At 43.0% G+C, this 21,603-nt stretch overlaps 1 protein-coding gene across 2 annotated transcripts in view; it reads right to left on the bottom strand.

Moving 5' to 3' along the window:
* The window catches only part of LOC124802885, a 226,553-nt gene that overhangs the window by 77,539 nt on the left and 127,411 nt on the right, over positions 1-21,603 (bottom strand). For both annotated transcript variants that reach the window (XM_047263933.1, XM_047263934.1), the window contains exon 6: positions 20,383-20,517. In XM_047263933.1, coding sequence (XP_047119889.1) covers positions 20,383-20,517 — 135 coding nt within the window. The remainder of the gene's footprint in view (positions 1-20,382; positions 20,518-21,603) is intronic.

Genomic DNA, 21,603 nt, shown 5'->3' with positions numbered 1-21,603 from the left:
TCCTGCTGCAGACAAGGTATTGCGGTACATAAGGCTCCCGCTTGGCACTAGACCGGCGTCCCTCCCATGGCGCAGCCAACGAGGGGAACGTCTGAGGGTCATATTGCGCAGCATCGAAGTCGACTCTACCTCGCTTAGAGATGCTGGTGGTCGTGCGACCACCAGCTTGGTGTGATTTATTGCGCTTCATTGCGCCACATCCGCCCAGATGCCACCTACTCCGAACGAGGGCTCTCCCCAAGGGCGCCACCCAGCCAAAGCAACGGGTACCTGGCCGATATCCCGTTGCCCGGAGTCCCCGTGCCCCAGACAAGATGGGCACATACTCCTTGGCATGCATGGGGAGGAAACAGCTCTGGCATCTGTAGTGCGATCCCTGCGTGGTCAGGGGGCTACCACCAAGAGGGTACATGACGACCCCACCACAACGGACTGGCTACCGTGCTGGATTTTAGGTGTTTAAAGGGTCCACAGTTGTCGTAGGCGCGAAGAAGAAGAGTGCGCACAAGGCGAGAAGGAGACAACCCAGAAGATGTTGGGCGTAGTCCCCCCCCACACGACAATAGGTAACATGCAAGATGGTGGAGCATGATGGACCAATACAAAAACACCACGTAAGGTGTCCTTCCCCAAATGGCACGCACTGACGACGGAAATTTGGAAGAAAACAGGAGGTCAAACCCAAGAGGGGACCATCACAGAAGGCCGAAACGTTTGAGACTCCTTTTAGTCGCCTCTTACGACAGGCAGGAATACCGCGGGCCTATTCTAACCCCCGAACCCGCAGGGGGGGATGCCAGATTAAGGTCTCCACCTACAACTAATGGATAATTTGGACATTTATTTCCTATGTACTCAAGACTTTACTTGAAATGTTCTGCAATGTTTGTTGCGGGTGCTGGTGGTCTATAAAAACATCCTCATAAAATGGTCACTCCTTGTCTGATTGACAGCTTCAACCAATTAATTAATTATTTTTTTATCAAAACTACACCTCATGCTGGTCTATTTGATACCACATTTATCCATTTCCCACTCTTAATTTTGAACATGAAAATTGGATAAAAACCCTTTATGTAACTTATAGGGAGTCACATTTTCTCTACTGACAAAACATAAAAATGAAATTTTTCAAACAGCTGGATACCTGGAAATATACAGCTAATTTTTCAAGCTGAGAAAGCCCTTGAAATCACAAAGCATGATAATTCTCTAAAGTTTAAAGTAAAATACACAGTCACATTAAGTTCATGATCATTGTTGTAAGGCTGGGAACCACAAAGGAATATGGTTAACACCAGATACCTGTAAGACATTCTCAAAAGCATGGATAAATAGAGTGAAAAAGCAACTAAATCCACAGATTGGTGAGTACTAAGGAGGCTTCAGAAAGGCCAGATCATGTGAGGAATAATAATCTTGGATATGTATAATCACATATCAAAAACTGTGAAGCAAGTATTCAGTGCTCACACACACATAGTCCAAGAAAGCCTATGATTCAGTACATAGCTCAACACTGTTCCCAGTTTTGGAGGATATGATTTTGGATAGAAAATCCAGTGAACTGAATAAACAAACATCAAGCAACAGGACATTCAATGCACAACTGAGGCATTGTAAGACAATGATCAGCCCAAAGTCTTATACGGAGCAGAAACTCTAAATGTTATAAAAACAGGGTTACTTTATTGGCTACAGCTTGTAAAACAAAATATACTCAGGAGGATATTTGGGCCTGGAAGATTAGGAAACTGACAATACAAAACATAAGGAAACCAACAGATGTACACCCAGGTAAAGAGAATCTCAGGCATCATAGGGGAAAAAAGGAGCATGTCCTTGAGACAGATTCCCCTAGAATGGACCAAGGGAGACTGTCAAATCAAGTAAAACAGTTTCTTGTGAACAGGAGAACCAAAGTATTTTGGATCCAATAGGTACTAAGGGATCAGGAAGAAATGGAAATACTGGACGTCACGGAATTGCAACAAAGTGACTTACAAATCAAAACTTCTGCCTGTCACAGATCTCGAGGACTCTTTGAAATAGATAGTGTTAGCTGTTTTTGGTAAATCTGAGGACACTTTACATTAATAAAACAGCCTGGAAATTTGTATAGTCAAAAGACATCAAAAATAAAAATTTCTCAGGGTGTTTGTCCAAAAAAAAGGAGGTTTATAATCTGGGTCATCTTGTTATTGGGTAAATAGATGACATGTTTCGATGGGTCCATTGCCAAATTTTGATGATGCCCCAGCAATTGTAATCAATGAAGTTGTTTGATCAGCATGTGAACACTAAGGGGTCATCTGCTGCAGGGCAGATTGTTCAACAATGTGCGCTGAACATTGTGCTCTGAAACACCTGAGCCTGATCCAGGCTGCTATTCTGTCATCAGATTTGCATTGCAGGGTTTCCTGATTTACAGAGCAGGCAAGTCTCCTACCTCACCATTCTATTATGAGGTGTTGACAATAAATGTCTTGTTGTCTACTCACGGTTTCATCATACTCCAATAACCTAATACAGTTGCTCATAACAGCATGGGAACAGGCGACTAGATACATGAAAAGGTGGGAATCTAAGGAGATGGGACCTGGATAAACTGAAAGATCCTGAAGTTGTAGAGTGTTTCAGAGAGAGAGAGAGAGAGAGAGAGAGAGAGAGAGAGAGAGAGAGAGAGAGAGAGGGAGAGAGAGAGAGCATTAGGGAACAATTGACAAGAACGGGGGAAAGAAATACAGTAGAAGAGGTATGGGTAGCCTTGAGAGATAAAATAGTGAAGGCAGCAGAGCGTTAAGTAGGTAAAAAGATGAGGGCTAGTAGAACTCCTTGGGTAGCAGAAGAGATACTGAATTTAATTGATGAAAGGAGAAAATATAAAAAATGCAGTAAATGAAGCAGGCAAAAAGGAATACAAATGTCTCAAAAATGAGATTGACAGGAAGTGCAAAATAGCTAAGCAGGGATGGCTACAGGACAAATGTAGGTGTAAGATAGGTACTGTCTACAGGAAAATTAGAGAGACCTTTGGAGAAAAGAGAAGCATTTGTATGAATATCAACAGCTCAGATAGAAGGCTGGTTCTGGGCAGAAAAGGAAAGGCAGAAAGGTGGAAGGAGTGTATAGGGGTCTATGCAAGGGCGATGTACTTGAGGGCAATATTATGGAAATGGAAGAGGATGTAGATGTAGATGAAGATGAAATGGGATATGTGATATTGTGTGAAGAATTTGACAGAGCACTGAAAGACCTAAGTCAAAACAAGGCCCAAGGAGTAGACAGCATTCCATTAGAAGTACTGATAGCTTTGGGAGAGCCAGACCTGACAAAACTACCATATGGTCAGCAAGATGTATCAGACAGATGAAATACCCTCAGACTTCAAGAAGAATGTAGTAATTCCAATCCCAAAGAAAGCAAGTGTTGACAGGTGTGAAAATTACCAAAGTATCAGTTTAATAAGTCACAGCTGCAAAATACTAACATGAATTCTTAACAGATGAATGCAAAAACTGGTAGAAGCCAACCTTGGGGAAGATCAGTTTGGATTCCATAGAAATTCTGGAACACATGAGGCAATACTGACCCAACTGCTAATCTTAGAAGACAGATTAAAGAAAGGCAAACCTACATTCCTAGCATTTTTAGACTTAGAGAAAGCTTTTGACAATGTTGACTGGAATACTCTCTTTCAAATTCTGAAGGTGGCAGGGGTCAAATACAGGGAGTGAAAGGCTATTTCCAACTTGTACACAAACCAGGTGGCAGTTATAAGAGTCGAGGGACATGAAAGGGAAGTAGAGGTTGAGAAGGGAGTGAGACAGGGTTGTAGCCTATCACTAATGTTATTCAATCTGTATACTGAGCAAGTAGTAAAGGGAATAAAAGAAAAACTTGGAGTACGAATTAAAATCCATGGAGAAGAAATGAAAACTTTGAGGTTTGCCGACGACATCGTAATGCTGTCATGGACAGCAAAAGACCTGGAAGAGCAGTTCAACGGAATTGACAGTGTCTTCAAAGGACGATATAAGATGAACATGAGCAAAACAAGGATAATGGAGTATAATCATATCAGGTGATGCCGAGGGAATTAGATTAGGAAATGAGACACTTAAAGTAGTAGAACAATTTTGCTATTTGGGCAGGAAAATAACTGATGATGGTGGAAGTAGAAAGGATATAAAGTGTAGATGGGGACTGGCAAGGAAAGCATTTCTGAAGAAGAGAAATTTGTTAACATCAAGTATGGATTTAAGTGTCAGGAAGTCTTTTCTGAAAGTATTTGTATGGAGTGTAGCCATGTTTGGAAGTGAAACATGGACGATAAATAGTTTAGACAAGAAGCTTTTGAAACTTGGTGCTGCAGGAGAATGCTGAAGATTAGATGGGTTAATCATGTAACTAATGAGGAAATAGTAAATAAACTGAGGAGAAGAGGAATTTGAGGCACAACTGGACTAGAAGAAGTGATCAGTTGGTAGGACAAATTCTGTGGCATCAAGGGATCATCAATCTAGTATTGGAGGGAAACGCGGAGGGTAAAAATCATAGAGGGAGACCAAAGCATGAATACACTAAACAGATTCAGAAGGATGTATGTTGCATTAGGTACTTGGAGATGTAGAAGCTTGCACAGGACAGGGTAGCATGGAGAACTGCATCAAACCAGTCTCTGGACTGAAGACCACAACAACAACAACAACCACAAAAACAACAACAACAATTTTTGAGTCCAGATATTACACTTAAAATTCCACACTATTAATTTGTTCATTTTTCATGTCTTTGTCAATAACTCATTAACAATGGATTTTTTTTTTTCATTTTCAAAACTATCAGCTTTCTTTTACTCTAAATATTGGAGACAGATACAAAATACAGAAAAGAAGAGGGCATTTGGCTGTTTTTCTGTTGGCAATGTGGTGCTTTCAAGGCTTAGTTCAGATTCAGATCCTTTGTTAGCCATTGATCACATGTAGCACAATAGGCTTTACATTGATGGCATGACACAACAGCAATCACTACATTAATTGCTGCTCACATTGTACATAAAATAATTTAGCCTATATTCACTAGATGTACAGAATCGTACTCTCAACACTAAAACTCAATTTCTACGAATTCTCTTAAAGTGTACGATGAATTGTTTATAAACTAGTTATGCAGCTTATTTTTAATTTTATAGAAAGGTGTGTTGTTTGCAGAAGATGGCAATTTACTTAAAAAATTCAAACAATTCACTTTGTGTTTATGTCAGCTAAGCCTAGAAATGTCAATACTCATTTTGTTTCTGGTGTCATGAAAGTGTATATTTTCTCTAGCGTCAAATTCCACAATGTTGTTTTCAGCCTATATCAATGTTGCATATATATATATGAAGATTTATCACTGTCATTATTTTGGTCTTAATGAATAAAGGACAGCAGCGTTTCCTTGAACCAACCTTACACATTATTTGTAGCACCATTTTCTGAATCACACATGACACGACACAACATGACACGACATGACACGAGTGACACCATAACATCACCCCACAAGATATGAGAGATTGAAAAAGTCCAAAGTAAGCTGACCTAAGATACTTGTGAGAAATAAGATAAGATAATTGACAATGTAGGCAGAGACTGTGCCATCTACTGGCTTATTTTCCCTTGTGAATATATTTGAAAGAAAAAAAAGAATTGCATCCTTTCCTGGAGTTATTGAAAGTTTTTATAGTTATGTCTTACCCTATAGTTGTCCGCCGTTACGGTTGTCATAGATTTTAGGTAATTATGGCTCTTCTATTCCAGGTGTTATTGAGAATACTTATTCATTTATCACATTCATGAAAGTAGTAAATCATCTCCATCATTATTTTCATTTTCTGAAGCAAATTTTCTCTTACTGGGCCACTAATGTTGAGTATGGTATTTTTCACATAGGCACCATTACAGAGAAAGCTATAACTAAATATACTTCATGCAATTAAAATTAACAAAACAGTGTGCTACTAATAAATATACATAGATTTGAATCCTAAGGTTTCAACCCCTGAGACAAAAAGAGAACGTGTTCATATATTGTTTTTGCTTTGGTGTGCAATAACATGGCATGTTAAGTTGCAGACAGGTGCAATTAAAACACACTTACATAAAGCTTTCAACCACAGCCTTCATCAGCAAAAAAGAAACACACACCAGTAAGAGCACCTCATGCACATGTGTCGCTGATAGGTCATATCGACCATGACCAATATGATCTTTGACTGAGATCGGACAGTAAAGCTGCCACGTTTTTCTACCAGTCTGCATTTATGTCTCTTGCTGTGAACAACTACTGTGGAAATATATATTTATGTGCAGATATTTGTGGGACAGTTTGTTCAGTATACCTCTACACCCATCTCGATCCCATACGGTGACCCCGAAGTTTGCACATCTCCCGCGACTACCGCACCGGGTGTTGTAGCATCAACAGGTTATGTGCACGCCGCCATGGCCGCCTCACTCAATGCTTTGTTCGAAGATTTGAAAGCTCAACAACGATTGCCAGACCTCTTAATTCCTCCGCCAAAAACAGGTTCTACATTAATTCACAGCAGTTTGGGATCTCCAGTCGTGTTAACCTCAAACTTTGTCGCTCTACAATGGTCGAGGGCTACACCACTAACACAAACAATGGACTCAGGTTTCATGTCGCCGGACTGTGCTCACCAACGTGTTAAGTTTGAAGTTAAAAATATTCAGAACTGTGTACCTACCGATCGATTGTATAATGCTCAAAGTGATCTAGATTCACACACATACTTTGACTCTCAATGGGCCGCAACGACATTTACTGTGGTGCCATGGACAGTGCCGCCATTACCACAAAACGCACCCACCCACTATCAACCATGACCTGGTCTGGTTTTTCCTCATTTGCAAACTAATAGGACATTTTAGTGAGCACAATTCTCCATACTCACACCCCCAGACAGGTAGCTCAATTTTTCGACCACGTTGGTTCGAGTGCATCATTCGGTGTTTCACCTTCCAATGGCGTGTCTCCCCTGGACATGCAGGGGGCCCTGGATCCGGCTGCTCAGCCACTCACCTCTCCCACAGCACTGCCTTTGTCTGCCGCGTTACTTCTGAGGTGGGTTAATTCAAATCAGCGCCTATAGCCTACGACCCAATTTACAGGACCCCGTCTTTTCACGACACATCAAGGACAATGCAACCCACAGTTCCTATGAACATTTTCGCCAGAAACTCACCCGCACCTACCATGCTGGCCTGCTGTATAGCATCTCCCATCACGGACCAGACGGTTTTCCAAGAGACACTGAAACCGCTTTCATCCCCACCTCCAAGTCGTCTGCCGAAGCTGACACCTTTATACAAGGGCAACCCAGTGTCATGGTTTGCACTTGTTGAGCATCTTTTTGAGTTGCATCATGTGTCCGATGACAACTCTAAATTCCTGTGTCTTGTCACGCACCTAAATGATCATTCAGACTTAACTTACAATCTCCTCTCACCACCGCCTCCACCGAAATATGAGTTTGTGAAGAATGTGAAGAAGACGATCATTGAATGACTCACCTGCTCACCACAAGAATTAATCATTGAGATCTTGTATGAGGAACACCTGGAGGATGGAACCCCATAACAACTCTGGCACCACCTTTGGTTACTTGTGAATGAACATACCATGCCGGACATCACTCTGTGGGCGGTGTGGTCTGCCAAGCTGCCTACTGACCTACAGATCCACCTGCTACCGCACTCCTTCGAGTCAATAGGCTCTTGTTTCCTCATCGCAGACCAACTGTATTCATTGCTATGACAACGCCAGCCAGCTCACCACTCACCGCTAGTTGGCACAACTGCTCCCGCTTACCGGCCGACTGCTGGCAGAGGCAGGGCTCGTTCCTCCTCAACGCCTTCTACATCGCCTGGCAGCATCTGCTCGCTCTCTCCACCATCCGAGCACTCCAGGATCACCCACGCACCATACATGCCGGTATACATGCCAGAATAAATCGATGAGGACAAGCCTCCTCCGCTGCCACAGTCACCACCACATCCGGCTCATCTGTACTGCTGGTACCACAAGGTTTTCAGCGAGGATGATAAGTAGCGCTTTTTACCTTGCCAGCACCCAAACGCTGACCGCAGGACCTAAAAGATGGTGAGTCCTGTGGGGAACCTCACGGGCGTCCTCATACATTGACTCTGTCCACTCGTCCGCCCTGCTGAGCGGTCATTTTTATGTGAGTGACATTTTGTCACGGCTCACTTTCCTAGTCGACACTGGTGCTGACGTGTCAATCATACCTACATCTATGGCTCCCCCTGTATTTTCACCGACGAGGTCACTTCTACGAGCTGTCAACTCATCAACATTACAAACTTCAGGCTGTCAAAGTTACGGTGCACCTATCTCATTCTCTGTATTTTCCATGGACTTAATACATTGCTGACATGGATGAACCAATTCTGGGTATGGAATTTTTGTCCCATTACAAACTCTCTCTGAACGTAGTTCAGGGCTCAGTGGTACACCATCCCACTAGCACTAAAATACTGTGCTCCCGCAGCTATGTTCCCTGCTCCACTTCTCTTGCGACATGTGAGTTAGTACACAAGTGCTCCGTCCTCACGGGCAACATTGTGACCTGTGTAACTTATCTACTGTCAGAATACGACTTGGCAGCACAACTCTACTGGGACAATGACAAGCTGACACAATGCATCACACACACCTACAACGAGCTCATTGCAGCTCTTGACTCGCTACTAAAACTGCAGTCCATAGTTCCACCACCTAATCGAGCTTCTCTGGCTGACACCAGCTTGGACACTCATCAGGTTAGTCCAAACAAATTAATCGCATGTGACAATTCATGTCTGGTAGACTCCGCACCCCCGACGCGCTCACCACATTCAGTGCCTTGTGTTTTAAACAGTGCTTCTAATGACAGTCGCACACACGATGCGACCATGCACACCACGCAAGCAACTGCCCCACGCGTTGATAAACATTGCCCCTCTCTCGTGCGCCAGCCATGTGACTTGGCGGCCATCGCTGTTCAACGTGCAATGCCAACACCACTCTCACCTGCACCAGTCACCAAGTGCAAGGTTGACAGCACACTCGCCACACATTCCATCCTACTCTGCGTTGCATGCGCAGCTGCCCTCTCCACACAGGCGCAAGCCGCACTCACGTACTATGCATATGACTTTCGGGCTACCCTCTCCCACTTGCGCTAACGGCTATGCCTCGTCATGCCCTAGTCATCCTAAAAATTTGCATCAGGACAACGATCAGTCTTGTGTGCAGTTTCTTCTGTCACTGACAGAATGATGCACAAGATAGTTACCCTCCTATTAGGCACAAGGTTAGATGCCTCAACCCCATTAAGTAGCATGTGGCCCGGCAGCAAATTAATGAACTTTTGGAGGCAGGTATCCTGCAACAGTCAGACAGCAACTGGTCTTCACCGATTCACCTCGCCCTCAAACACGACGGTCCTTTCCAAATGTGCAGTGATTACAGATATCTAAATGCTCATACTGTCATGGACAATTACCCCATGGCTAACATACATGATTTCACTCATATGTTATCGCGCACTACAATCTTCAGTGTTACTGATTGTAAACATGCCAACCACCAGATTCCCGTAGTGCCAGAAGACATCCCTAAAACAGCTATTATCATGCCGCTTGGTTTGTTCCAATACAACTTCCTACCATTCGGCCTGAAAAATGCGGCACAAACGTGGTAGTGATTCATTGACACCATCTTACCGCAGTTCGCATTTTGCTTTGCATATCTGGATGACATACTCATTTTCATCAAGTCGGCTGAGGAACATAGAAATCATTAATCCATGGTCCTCCAGACCTTGAACTCCAATGGCGTCAAGGTCAACAAAGACAATTTCCAATTGCACCAGCCTCCCGTCACTTTCTTGGGTTACACCGTCTCCACCAATGGAATACAGACTCCCAGATCTCGTGTGCAGGCCATCACGTCAATGCCACCCCCTGCTACTTACAAAGAACTCCGACGTTTCCTGGGCACAATAAATTACTACCGCCGTCACCTGCCCTCTTCTGCCGCCATGCAGGCCCCACTGACAGACTTGCTGTCGGGTAAACAGATTTCAGGTCTCAAACCCATTTGCTGGACTGCACCTTCAATGCACTAAAGTCTTCTTTGGCTCACACCGTGATGCTCGCCTACCCTGACCCCTCAGCCGAGTTGTTCACCATTGCGGACGCCAGTGACATTGTGGTGGGAGCAGTACTACAGCAACGCAAGGCAGACATGGTTCCCCTCTTCATTTCTTCTCTAAAAAACTATCAACAGCTCAGAAGAAATACTCCGCCACCGATAGATAACTCCTTGCGGTCTACGAGGCCGTCAAACACTTCTGCCCTGACGTGGAGGGTCGCTCATTCTTCATCCTCACTGATCACAAAACCATTTGCAGACGCTTTCTGCAACCCCCCCCCCCCCCTCCTCCCCCCCGAGGACCCGCCACCTACATTCACAACATCAAAGGCATGAGGCACGGACAACATTGCTGCAGATTTTTTCTCTCACGGATCAATACTATTTCACGCATCATAGACTCATCCAACCTGGCCCCCCTACAAGCCTCTGAGAAGGAATCTCAAGCTCTCCTCGCAGACCCTCAGACATCCCTTGTGTTTACCAAAGCTAAATTTCCCAGCATTGTGGATGAGGTGTGGTGACTCTTCTACTGGTACCTTACCCCTACACTCTTGATAACCTCGATCACCCTGGGTTCCGGGCCACTACACGGCTTGTCTCCGAACATTTTGTTTGGAAAAATATAAAACAGGACTGTCAGACCTGGGCACGCAGCTGCATCCCCTGTCAATGCAACAAAATCAGCTGCCACACCACCCCATCACTGGGCAGGTTTGACATTCCCCCAGGATGATTTCGCCATGTACATATCGAACTTATTGGGCCTCTTCCCCTGTAGGAGGGCAACAGATACATTCTATTCACAACTGACCGCATGTCCTGCTGGGTAGAGGCAGTTCCTTTACCTAACATCATGGCTGAGACTGTGGCCAAGGGTTTCATCTACTCATGGATTGCTGGGTTTAGTTGTCCGACCACCATCACCACTGACCAGGGTCAGCAGTTTGAGTCTTCCTTGTTCACCATTTTATGCAACATCTGCAACATAAAGAAAATTCATACCACAGCCTACCACCCACAAAGCAACAGGTTGGTAGAATGGTGGCACCACATTCTGAAAACAACCCTCAGGTGCCACGACTGCCTCTGGTCCGAAGCCCTTCCATGGGTGCTCCTCGGCCTCCACTCAACTTTCAAGCCCGACTTATAGGGAACTATCTCAGAATTCGCTTTCGGGGAGAGCCCTGTCCTACCAGGAAAACTCATTCTGCCTCAGGTACCCGAAGATTTCCCCCCCTACCCGAATTTCATAAGTCGCATGCGCACTCACTTCAAACATGCGCGCCTGCACCCACCTATCAACCACTCCCCTCTGGACACTTACGTGCCAACCCCTCTCAACACTTGCTCCCATGTGATTCTGAGAGACGATTCAGTCCAAAAACCTCTGCAACCACCTTACCTCGGCCCCTTTAAAGTCCTCCGGTGGGATGATGCAACTTTTGACATAATTGTCAAAGACTCTCCCCAAACTGATTCGTTACACCAACTCAAACCGGCATTTGTGGACCCTGATGGCCCCCTGCTCGCTCAGTCAGATTCTTCAAACAACTCTCTTGACAGTCTCTCTCCTGCTGTGGAGTCCAACAATGTTTCTCCTCAGGCCACCACACTGATTTTTTCACCTATCGCTTCCCCGTCACCATTCGCCGGTTTCTCAGATACGTTAACCTCCACCCCATGTGCAGATTTCGCAGGTACCTCACCGACTACAGAGACACCCTCTCCCACAGTCACCCTGCTCTGCAATGTACCCCCACACCACATGGACGACATTTCAATCGTAACTCTAGATGAGCGAGTTCTCATTCTACTCACAGACACCGCGACATCGCCACCCAATGACCAGCTAAACTTTAGTGTTGCACATAGCCTCACCCTCCCTCGTGAGTGTGAGCTGATGACAATCCGCGCCTTCATCTCGCTGGATGGCTTGGTTAGCGTGCGGGCCTGCCACACCTACACCCCGCCATCCGCCTTTCAGCCTCCTGCTCACGGCCGGCCGCCGCATTGTCCACCCTTGCTAGTTCAACGGCTTCAAGGTGGACCTGCCTCCCGTTGTTCTGCCTCTGCATTCTGCCCTGGTTGAGGTGGAGGTTCCGGTCGTGTCTCTACCATCTCGTACAACCACCAACAGCATCAACGCCCACACTGTCTCCAGCCAAGACTCACCTGTGGTATTACGTACTGTGGGGAGGGGGGTTCTTTCACTGAGATCTGACATTCGAGCCGCCATGTTATTCTACCAGTCTGCATTTATGTCTCTTGCTGTGTACATGTGTATGACTACTGAGGAAATATATATTTATGTGCAAATACTTGTGTGACAGTTTGTTCAGTATACCTCTACACCCATCTTGTTCCCATACACACATGACTGTCAACTCCAGCATCTCGGGCCTAAGTGCATGAGATGTGCTTGCTTGTGTGTATGAATGGTATGTGTTTCTCTTTTGCAGATGAAGGCTGTGGCTGAAAGCTATATGTAACTGTATTTTAATTTTACCTGTCTGCAACTTAACGTGACTTCCTTACAGAAAGTAGCAATCTGGCTTTTCCTATGTTGTTGATATTTCTACCTAGAGTTTCCATTGTTAGAACAGATAATTTCCATACAAGATGGGACACCCTTGATATCTTTCTGCAGACATGATTAATATGAGGTTGCCAGTTTAATCTGGAATCAATATGTATTCCAAACACTTTTACAGATTTTGCTTATATGTCTTTAGCTGGTCTCAGCTGCAGGTGTTGAATTGTCTGTGGACTGCTCAGTAGTTTATTTGGCTCTGGCTCCGAGCACTATGGGACTTAACTCCTGAGGTCATCAGTCCCCTAGAACTTAGAACTACTTAAACCTAACTAACCTAAGGATGTCACACACATCCATGCCTGAGGCAGGATTCGAACCTGCGACCGTAGCAGTCGTGCGGTTCCAGACTGAAGCGCCTATAACCACTCGGCCACACCAGCCAGCAGTTTATTTGATAAGAGGAAGTTTAGTGTTGAGGAGAGAGTGTCCAGTGGTTTCTGGTGTAACCTTAACATATCTTGATACATAGTGATTAAAGATGTGTCATCTGCATAACAGATAACTGACAAACTAATGTAGTAAATCATTAATTGCAACAATCAAACAATGGAAAATCCAGGATGGAATGTAACAGTATTATGAGATGGAAAGTTGCTACTCACCACATAGCAGAATGCTGAGTAGCAGATAGGCACAACAAAAAGATTTTCCACTTAAAGCTTTTGGCCAATGGCCTTTGTCAACAATAGACACAAATACGCACACAATTGAAACCACACTGCAAGTATCAGCACCAGTGCATGATGGGAGTGGTGACTGGGTGGGTGAAAGGAGGAGGTTGGGCGGTGGGCAGGGGAGATGTGGGGTGGGGTAGGGAGGGGGATGTAGCAGAAGGGAGAGAAATAAATAAAAATAAAATAAAATAAACTGGGTGTGGTGGTGGAATGACGGCTGTGTAGTGCTGGAATGGGAGCAGGGAAGGGGCTGGACGGATGAGGACAGTGACAAACGAAGGTTGAGGCCAGGAGGGTTACGGGAATGTAGGATGTATTGCAGGGAAAGTTCCCACCTGTGCAATTCAGAAAAGCTGGTGTTGGTGGTAAGGATCCATATGGTAGAGGCTGTGAAGCAGTCATTGAAATGAAGGATATGATGTTTGGCAGTGTGTTCAGCAACAGTGTGGTCCACTTGTTTCTTGGCCACAGTTTGTTGGTGGCCATTCATGCGGACAGGCAGCTTGTTGATTGTCATACCTACACAGAATGCAGCACAGCGGTTGCAGCTTAGATGGTAGACCACATGACTGGTTTCACAGGTAGCTCTGCCTTTGATGGAATAGGTGATGTTAGACACTGGACTGGAATAGGTGGTGGTGGGAGGATGTATGGGACAGGTCTTGCATCTACATCTATTACAGGAGTATGAGCCATGTGGTAAGGGATTGGGAGCAAGGGTTGTGTAAGGATGGACAAGTATATTGTGTAGGTTTGGTGGGCGACGGAATACCACTGTGGGACGGGTGGGTAGGACAGTGGGCAGGACATTTCTCATTTCAGGGCATGATGAGAGGTAATCGAAACCCTGGCAGAGAATGTAATTCAGTTACTCCAGTCCTGGGTGATACTGTTTATTGAACTCTTCTGGCTCAAGCAAAACATCTTTACTTTGGGTAGAAGAGGATTCTTGTGTTATAATATCCAAGGCGACCTTACATTTATTTAGAGCTCCTCCTACATGATTTTCAAAAGCAACATGCTTGACATGTTCAGCTAGATAAGTTTTTTACATTTCAGGTAAGCATTATAAGAAAAGTCATACTGCTCTGTGCCACATTTGTAATTTTTTTTTGTACATCTTGTACAGTGAAAACATCTTTTCCCTGATACTAGAAAGGTCATCAGCATACCATTGAAACTTTTTACTTTTTCTGCTTGGTTCAGTATACTTTCTCAGTGGTGAGCAAGAGTAGCACAGATCAATACATGTCTTAAAGAAATTATTGAAGAGATTTTCAACAGCTGATTCATCTACATCATATTCATAAAGTCCTAGTTCACATTTCTAAGGCATTCTGTGAATAACTTAACACATTCCTCTTCCCGACCTCTAACCCTTGTCATGTTTGACTTCTTATTTATGGTCTTGTAATCATTAATTGACTATGCATAGAGGCATGTGAGGAGTAATGATCATAATCTGCAAAACATTCTTCTGCTGTGCTAATAGTGTCTAGGTCTCCTAGAAATTAATTATGATATTGTCTAAATAGACATTCCCACATGTTGGGCTACTGTTATTACAATATAAATTTAATGACCTAAGTAGGTATAAAAATGTTGTTTAAATCATTAGGAATGAAAAAAATCTACTTGATTTTCTGTAAGCCAATGTCCTGAGCTGCACACTACATAGGGCTTATATTGCAGCTCGAAATTCTGTTCTTGTGAAATTGTTCAGAGTGATCACTGATACTGTTATCTTAAGCTACTAGGGCTAATTTTTATTTTCTTCTTTTTATTATTTGTTGGTTGTTAATTTTAGCAGTGTAGCTTCACACTGCCTACAGTTTAACAAACATATATGTAGCTCTTGTTGTTAGGGTTCTGTTGGTTAAGCTTTGATTACTTGGATTAGCACATTCTTTTGTGTTGTTACAAAGTTATGTATAAGAAAGAATGGACAGGCAATAGGCCAGTTGTGTGCAGAGACAAGGGAAATTGGTCACTGTCTGGAAACACCTTTAAGCCATGTAGGCCAGAGCTGACAGATGTCAGGCTACTTCCATGGGGTGAAAGCTGTAGCACACTTGGCGTTTCTAAAATCACTATAAACACTGATGTTGCTGAGAGTAATCTAACAAGTTTCTCCTCACATGACAATTAATGGCAGGACACTGCAGTCTTGCATATCTCTAGATGGAAAACAAATCCTATCCCCTTATGCTTTGCTGTAAAGAACATGACACTATATACTAAGATTGTTATATATTCCAGTGATGAAATTATATGGGCAAAGGTGAGCACTAAGGTGGGTCAAGCATGGTAACTGGATTATTTTACCCATATATACACAACTTGGTTTGGGAGCAGAATGATTAAGAGAAAAACGGAATGTATTGTGGTTAGATTTTCTGAGCCTGTTATTGTAGTAGGTGTAGAGGGAGATTTCAATTAACCAGCTCTATAACAGGACACTGATGTTATTTAAACAGGTGCCAGGGGTAGGAATATGAGTGAGACTGTTTAGAACATCTTTTCTGAAAATTACTTTAAGCAGGTTGAGAATAAAGTTGCGAGGTCAATGACTTAGAGCTTCCAATTTTGTGAGGTCAATGACTTAGAGCTTCTAATAACACACATGATATTGAAGAATGAGATTTTCACTCTGAAGCAGAGTGTGCACTGATATGAAACTTCCTGGTAGATTAAAACTGTATGCCGGATGGAGACTCAAACTCGGGAAGGTAGGAATTAAAGCTGTAAGGATGGTCACGAGTCATACTTGAGTAGCTCAGTTGGTAGAGCACTTGCCCGTGAAAGGCAAAGGTCCTGATTTTGAGTCTCGGTCTGGCACACAGTTTTAATCAGCCAGGAAGTTTCAGACATGATATTTTCTACTGGTGATCATACAGATGTTGTAACATAGATGACTACAGATATAAATAGAAATGTTAAAAAAGGTAAGAAAATACAATTTCTCAGAAAATGTGACAAGAAACACATTGCACATTGTTTGAGAAGACACCATTTAACGTTCATGTCTTGGAGACAAAGATGTAGTTGATATAATTTAATAGTATTATACAGCACACTGTAGACAAGTATGACCTACACAAGACTGAGGGATGAGAAGTGCCCGTTGTGGCTAACTAGCCATACCAGTAGCAACCACAAAAGTAAATTGAGCTTCTCACAGAAATCACTGCCTTGTTTACAAACAAAAGCTGAACAAATCCAAAATGAGCTTATGAGCTAATTAAAACAAGTGTTCAATGACCATAAGAATAAAGTTTTGCTGACTGATCTGACAAAAACGTGACCACCATAAGTGTTACATGCAATTACTTAGAAGTCAGTCTGGCGCCAAAGTTTGTTTTAGTTAAATAATTTGCATATTCCATGGATCATTATTGTGACCTCTAGATATGGAAAAACTAGTAGAAGCCAACCTCGGGCAAGATTAGTTTGGGTTCTGTAGAAATGTTGGAACACGTGAGGCAATACTGACCCTACGACTTATCTTAGAAGAAAGATCAAGGAAAGGCAAACCTACATTTCTAGCATTTGTAGACTTAGAGAAAGCTTTTGACAATGTTGACTGGAATACTCTCTTTCAAATTCTGAAGGTGGTGGGGGTAAAACACAGGGAGCGAAAGGCTATTTACAATTTGTACAGAAACCAGATGGCAGTTATAAGAGTTGAGGGACATGAAAGGGAAGCAGTGGTTGGGAAGGGAGTGAGACAGGGTTGTAGCCTCTCCCCGATGCTATTCAATCTGTATATTGAGCAAGCAGTAAAGGAAACAAAAGAAAGGTATTAAAATCCATGGAGAAGAAATAAAAACTTTGAGGTTCACTGATGACATTGTAATTCTGTCAGAGACAGCAAAGGACTTGGAAGAGCAGTTGAATGGAATGGACAGTGTCTTGAAAGGAGGGTATAAGATGAACATCAACAAAAGCAAAACAAGGATAATGGAATGTAGTCAAATTAAGTTGGATGATGCTGAGGGAATTAGATTAGGAAATGAGACACTTACAGCAGTAAAGGAGTTTTGCTATTTGGGGAGCAAAATAACTAATGATGGTCAAAGTAGAGAGGATATAAAATGTAGACTGGCAATGGCAAGGAAAGCGTTTCTGAAGAAGAGAAATTTGTTAACATCGAGTATAGATTTAAGTGTCAGGAAGTCGTTTCTGAAAGTATTTGTATGGAGTGTAGCCATGTATGGAAGTGAAACATGGACGATAAATAGTTTAGACAAGAAGAGAATAGAAGCTTTTGAAATGTGGTGCTACAGAAGAATGCTGAAGATTAGGTGGGTAGATCACATAACTAATGAGGAGGTATTGAATAGAATTGGGGAGAAGAGGAGCTTGTGGCACAACTTGACCAGAAGAAGGGATCAGTTGGTAGGACATGTTCTGAGGCATCAAGGGATCACCAATTTAGTATTGGAGGGCAGTGTGGAGGGTAAAAATCATAGAGGGAGACCAAGAGATGAATACACTAAGCAGATTCAGAAGGATGTAGGCTGCAGTAGGTACTGGGAGATGAAGAAGCTTGCACAGGATAGAGTAGCATGGAGAGCTGCATCAAACCAGTCTCAGGACTGAAGACCACCACCACAACAACAACAACAACAACAACAACAACAACAACAACAGATATGATGTGGAATGAGCCAACGAGCAATAATGTAAATGCAATAATACTAAGCTATTTTAAGTGATTCTTAGGTTTTAGCAGAAATCTGTGCTTCAGAGGAAACAATCTTCCTTGCAGCAACGACGACAATCAAGACTTTGCAACCTGTTGAGACTTGGGCTTTTGAACTGTGTTCAGAATCCTGCTGCTAGGATTTAGAATATTGGTGGCATGGCAAACTGCAAGACCACACTCTGCTGCAGTGGTGAGCTGGATTTTGACATACCATGGTGCAACACTGTGCTTCTGTGGTCACCCATGTGACTGGAGGCAGGGCTCTGTCACAACACAGCTGGGCAGAGTGACTATAAATACAAGCACTTGGCCTCTAGTAACACTTTTACGTGTGTTACTACTGGTTCCAGAGCTTCTGACTACAGCTGATACCATATTCACACCAGCCAATGGTCCTATGTGGAGGCAAGCAGTTTCAACTTTGCTGGTAGTGTTATCAGCTGGCTATGAGCTACTGCTAGGTCTGATGGTTCCAGGTATTAAGCTGGTGCTAGCAAAGAAAGACTTTCTCTAGGGTTTCTTCAAAGGACACTCTGAGTGTCTCCCAGCGTCCTGGATTCAATGTTGGATATCTGCATGCCAGGCCTTCTGTTCATTGCCACTGTGGCATAATCTGCAGGTCACATGAGGTGTCTACTTTACATAAACCACACCAGTTACAGCCTTCCACTGAGGTAAACTTCACTGCCTTCCCCCCTACGAGCCAAGCACACAGCTGGGAGTTATGACTCAGTAGCAACCTCTGCCTGGGTGACTACACATGCATCCAGGATGCCACCAACAATGTATGTATGGAGGACTTCCAGGATACAGGATGTTACTACTGATTAAGCTCTTCTGATACTGCTTTCAATACAGGATACAGGATGTTACTACTGATTAAGCTCTTCTGATACTGCTTTCAATATGGTAGTGGTAGAAAACTACTCAAAGCCTCCAAACACACCATTCTGAGCAGAAGCAGCCATGCTGGCTAGTACTGGTGCCTAAACCCCTGACACATTACAATTGCACAATCAAGAGCAACAGTGTGTGCTATACTGGAGATCGTCGCAAAAGTGATTGGCAACCCTTCGGACATCCTACGCACATGTGCAGCCTATGGCTCCTTCATGCCCCAGTGACACAAACTTGCCTTGTCACAGTAATGGACAGATACCAGGTGGCAGTATCAGTGGTGGAAGGGGGCCCACTCCCAAGAGATGTATTAATGTCCACCACACATGCAACCAGAAAATAGTGTCCCAAGTATTCAGCTGCAGGACTCTGTAATTGTCGGTGCCAGAGCTGCACAGGTCAGTTTTCCAGCCTCTCCTAGTCTTTAGGTGGGTGCTATTCTCTCCATCATCTTAGGATGCTCTCAGAGTCCATTGTATAGGCTGCTACTGTATTCAGCATCCATCATTGTTTCCTTGGTACACTAATACTGTATCCAGGACAGCTTCATCAGACTCAGAATATTTTCAACACAAGTGTATTTGTCTATGAAGATCCTAATTGTGTTACTTTATCAGACTCTGGAATCACCATACTGTGAAGTCTTCATATCTGTAAGACACTGTAATTGTCATTTTGTTATTATCGTTGAAGCAGATATTTTCTTTCCTTGGTCAATAAACTGTTTTCCTTGTGTCACTGTGAGCAACATATCAGTGTGTTTCCAGCTTAGTTGACGATTCAATTTAGCATCCTTTGTGGGTTTTCTACACAAAATGGAATTTTCAACATAGCTGGATACCTAGACACATATAGCTAATCCATCATACTGAGAAAGCCTCTCAGTTCACAAAGTAAGACAATTCCTAGTGGACCATACAGTGAAGTGAAGTTCATGAGCTATTTGTATTACCCAAGCATAAATGTCTTTCATGAAATACACTTAGATCTAGTAAAGTTGTAAACAGGCAAACGACTTTGAATTCAGGACATAGAGTAAAAAATGTGTGTGTGTGTGTGTGTGTGTGTGTGTGTGTGTGTGTGTGTGTGCGTGTGTGTGTGCACGCGCACAAAGAGGGGGGGGGGGGGGGTGACAGTAGCTCTTTGTTATTTCTATTTGCACTACTGATCACATGATACTGAAAAGGAGAATCAACACTTAAAAGCACAAACAAATGATACATTTCCATTCTATAGAAGTAGATTTAAGTAGTTCTCAATCACACTAAATCTTCTTTACCTACCTGATATAATCAGTTCTGAAGGGGACTGATTAGATTCACAATTTCTTATATTTCCTTGGTCTTTTCGTAAACAGCTTTCAAGTTCTCTCTTCTCTTGGTTAATATTACACTTCACTGTAAGTTCTTCTTTTTCATCTGACACAGATAAATTTTAAATCAATCTTTTTTGCCATAAAAACTAATAAGTAAATTAGCTTTGAAGTGTAGTTACTTGTTTCAACTCACTGGAATGTCACAAAAAATTAGACTTTAAAAAATAATTTGATATTTTGTAACCATTATTTCTGAGTTCATACTTCGGATTTAAAATTATACATTGCTCATCCTTAATCTTTTTGAGCACACTAAATAATACTGGCACTCATGGCATATTCTAAACCATTAGCTTTTTTACTCTTAATATGGAGAGAGAGAGAGAGAGAGAGAGAGAGAGAGAGAGAGAGAGAGAGAGAAGAAAGGCAAATGGGAGAGGAAGAAGGCATTTGTTTCTCTATGTCCAGTACAATAGTGTCTATGCTTACAGTGGTGGCTGCTGTGTAAGAGCACGCAAGCACCTTAACTTTCGACACCTCACAGATTTATTGGTTATTTTTCTTTGAATGCTGTTAAATATAACATACATGCTGCAACCTGAAAGATACAGCACTTAAATCTACCATGCTACTGCTCCTCTTGACTCCGTGAAACTTGGCATCACTGTCCCAAGCACATCTTCAGTTGTGCACGTTCTAAGGAGCTTTTGCGCCTGTGCAACTTGCATGACATAATTGCTTTATGGGCCAAACACATACGGATTGGGTAAACAATGTGCATGGTTTGTGATGTGCACATCTAGCCCATCACTCAATTAGAAGTTTACATCAGTGCCACCAGGTGGCAGCACATGCAGTGGACATTTATCCCCATTTGCTCAGCATAAATCCTGATAGATGATAGCACACTGCTCAGATATACTAATTCACTCACTATATATTGTAGTAAAATTGGATCGGACATCAGTATATGTTAAAGTTGTACTAATAGTAATTATATTTTGTGGATTTCTTAAAGAGTTATATTACAGTAAGTTATGAATTTGATCATAGATTAATCCATTGGAGGTGCTGGAATCATAAGGGCCTAAGGCACATCGCCATTGATTGAGAGGTTGTAGCATTTATTCATGGTTCTGAAATCTGTTGAACTTATGGTGAGTCAGGTTTACCTGTGATGTAGCCCACA

Source organism: Schistocerca piceifrons, chromosome 6 (assembly GCF_021461385.2).
Source record: "Schistocerca piceifrons isolate TAMUIC-IGC-003096 chromosome 6, iqSchPice1.1, whole genome shotgun sequence".
In the NCBI taxonomy this organism is placed as follows: domain Eukaryota; kingdom Metazoa; phylum Arthropoda; class Insecta; order Orthoptera; family Acrididae; genus Schistocerca; species Schistocerca piceifrons.
This window is presented reverse-complemented; position numbering and strand designations above follow the sequence as displayed.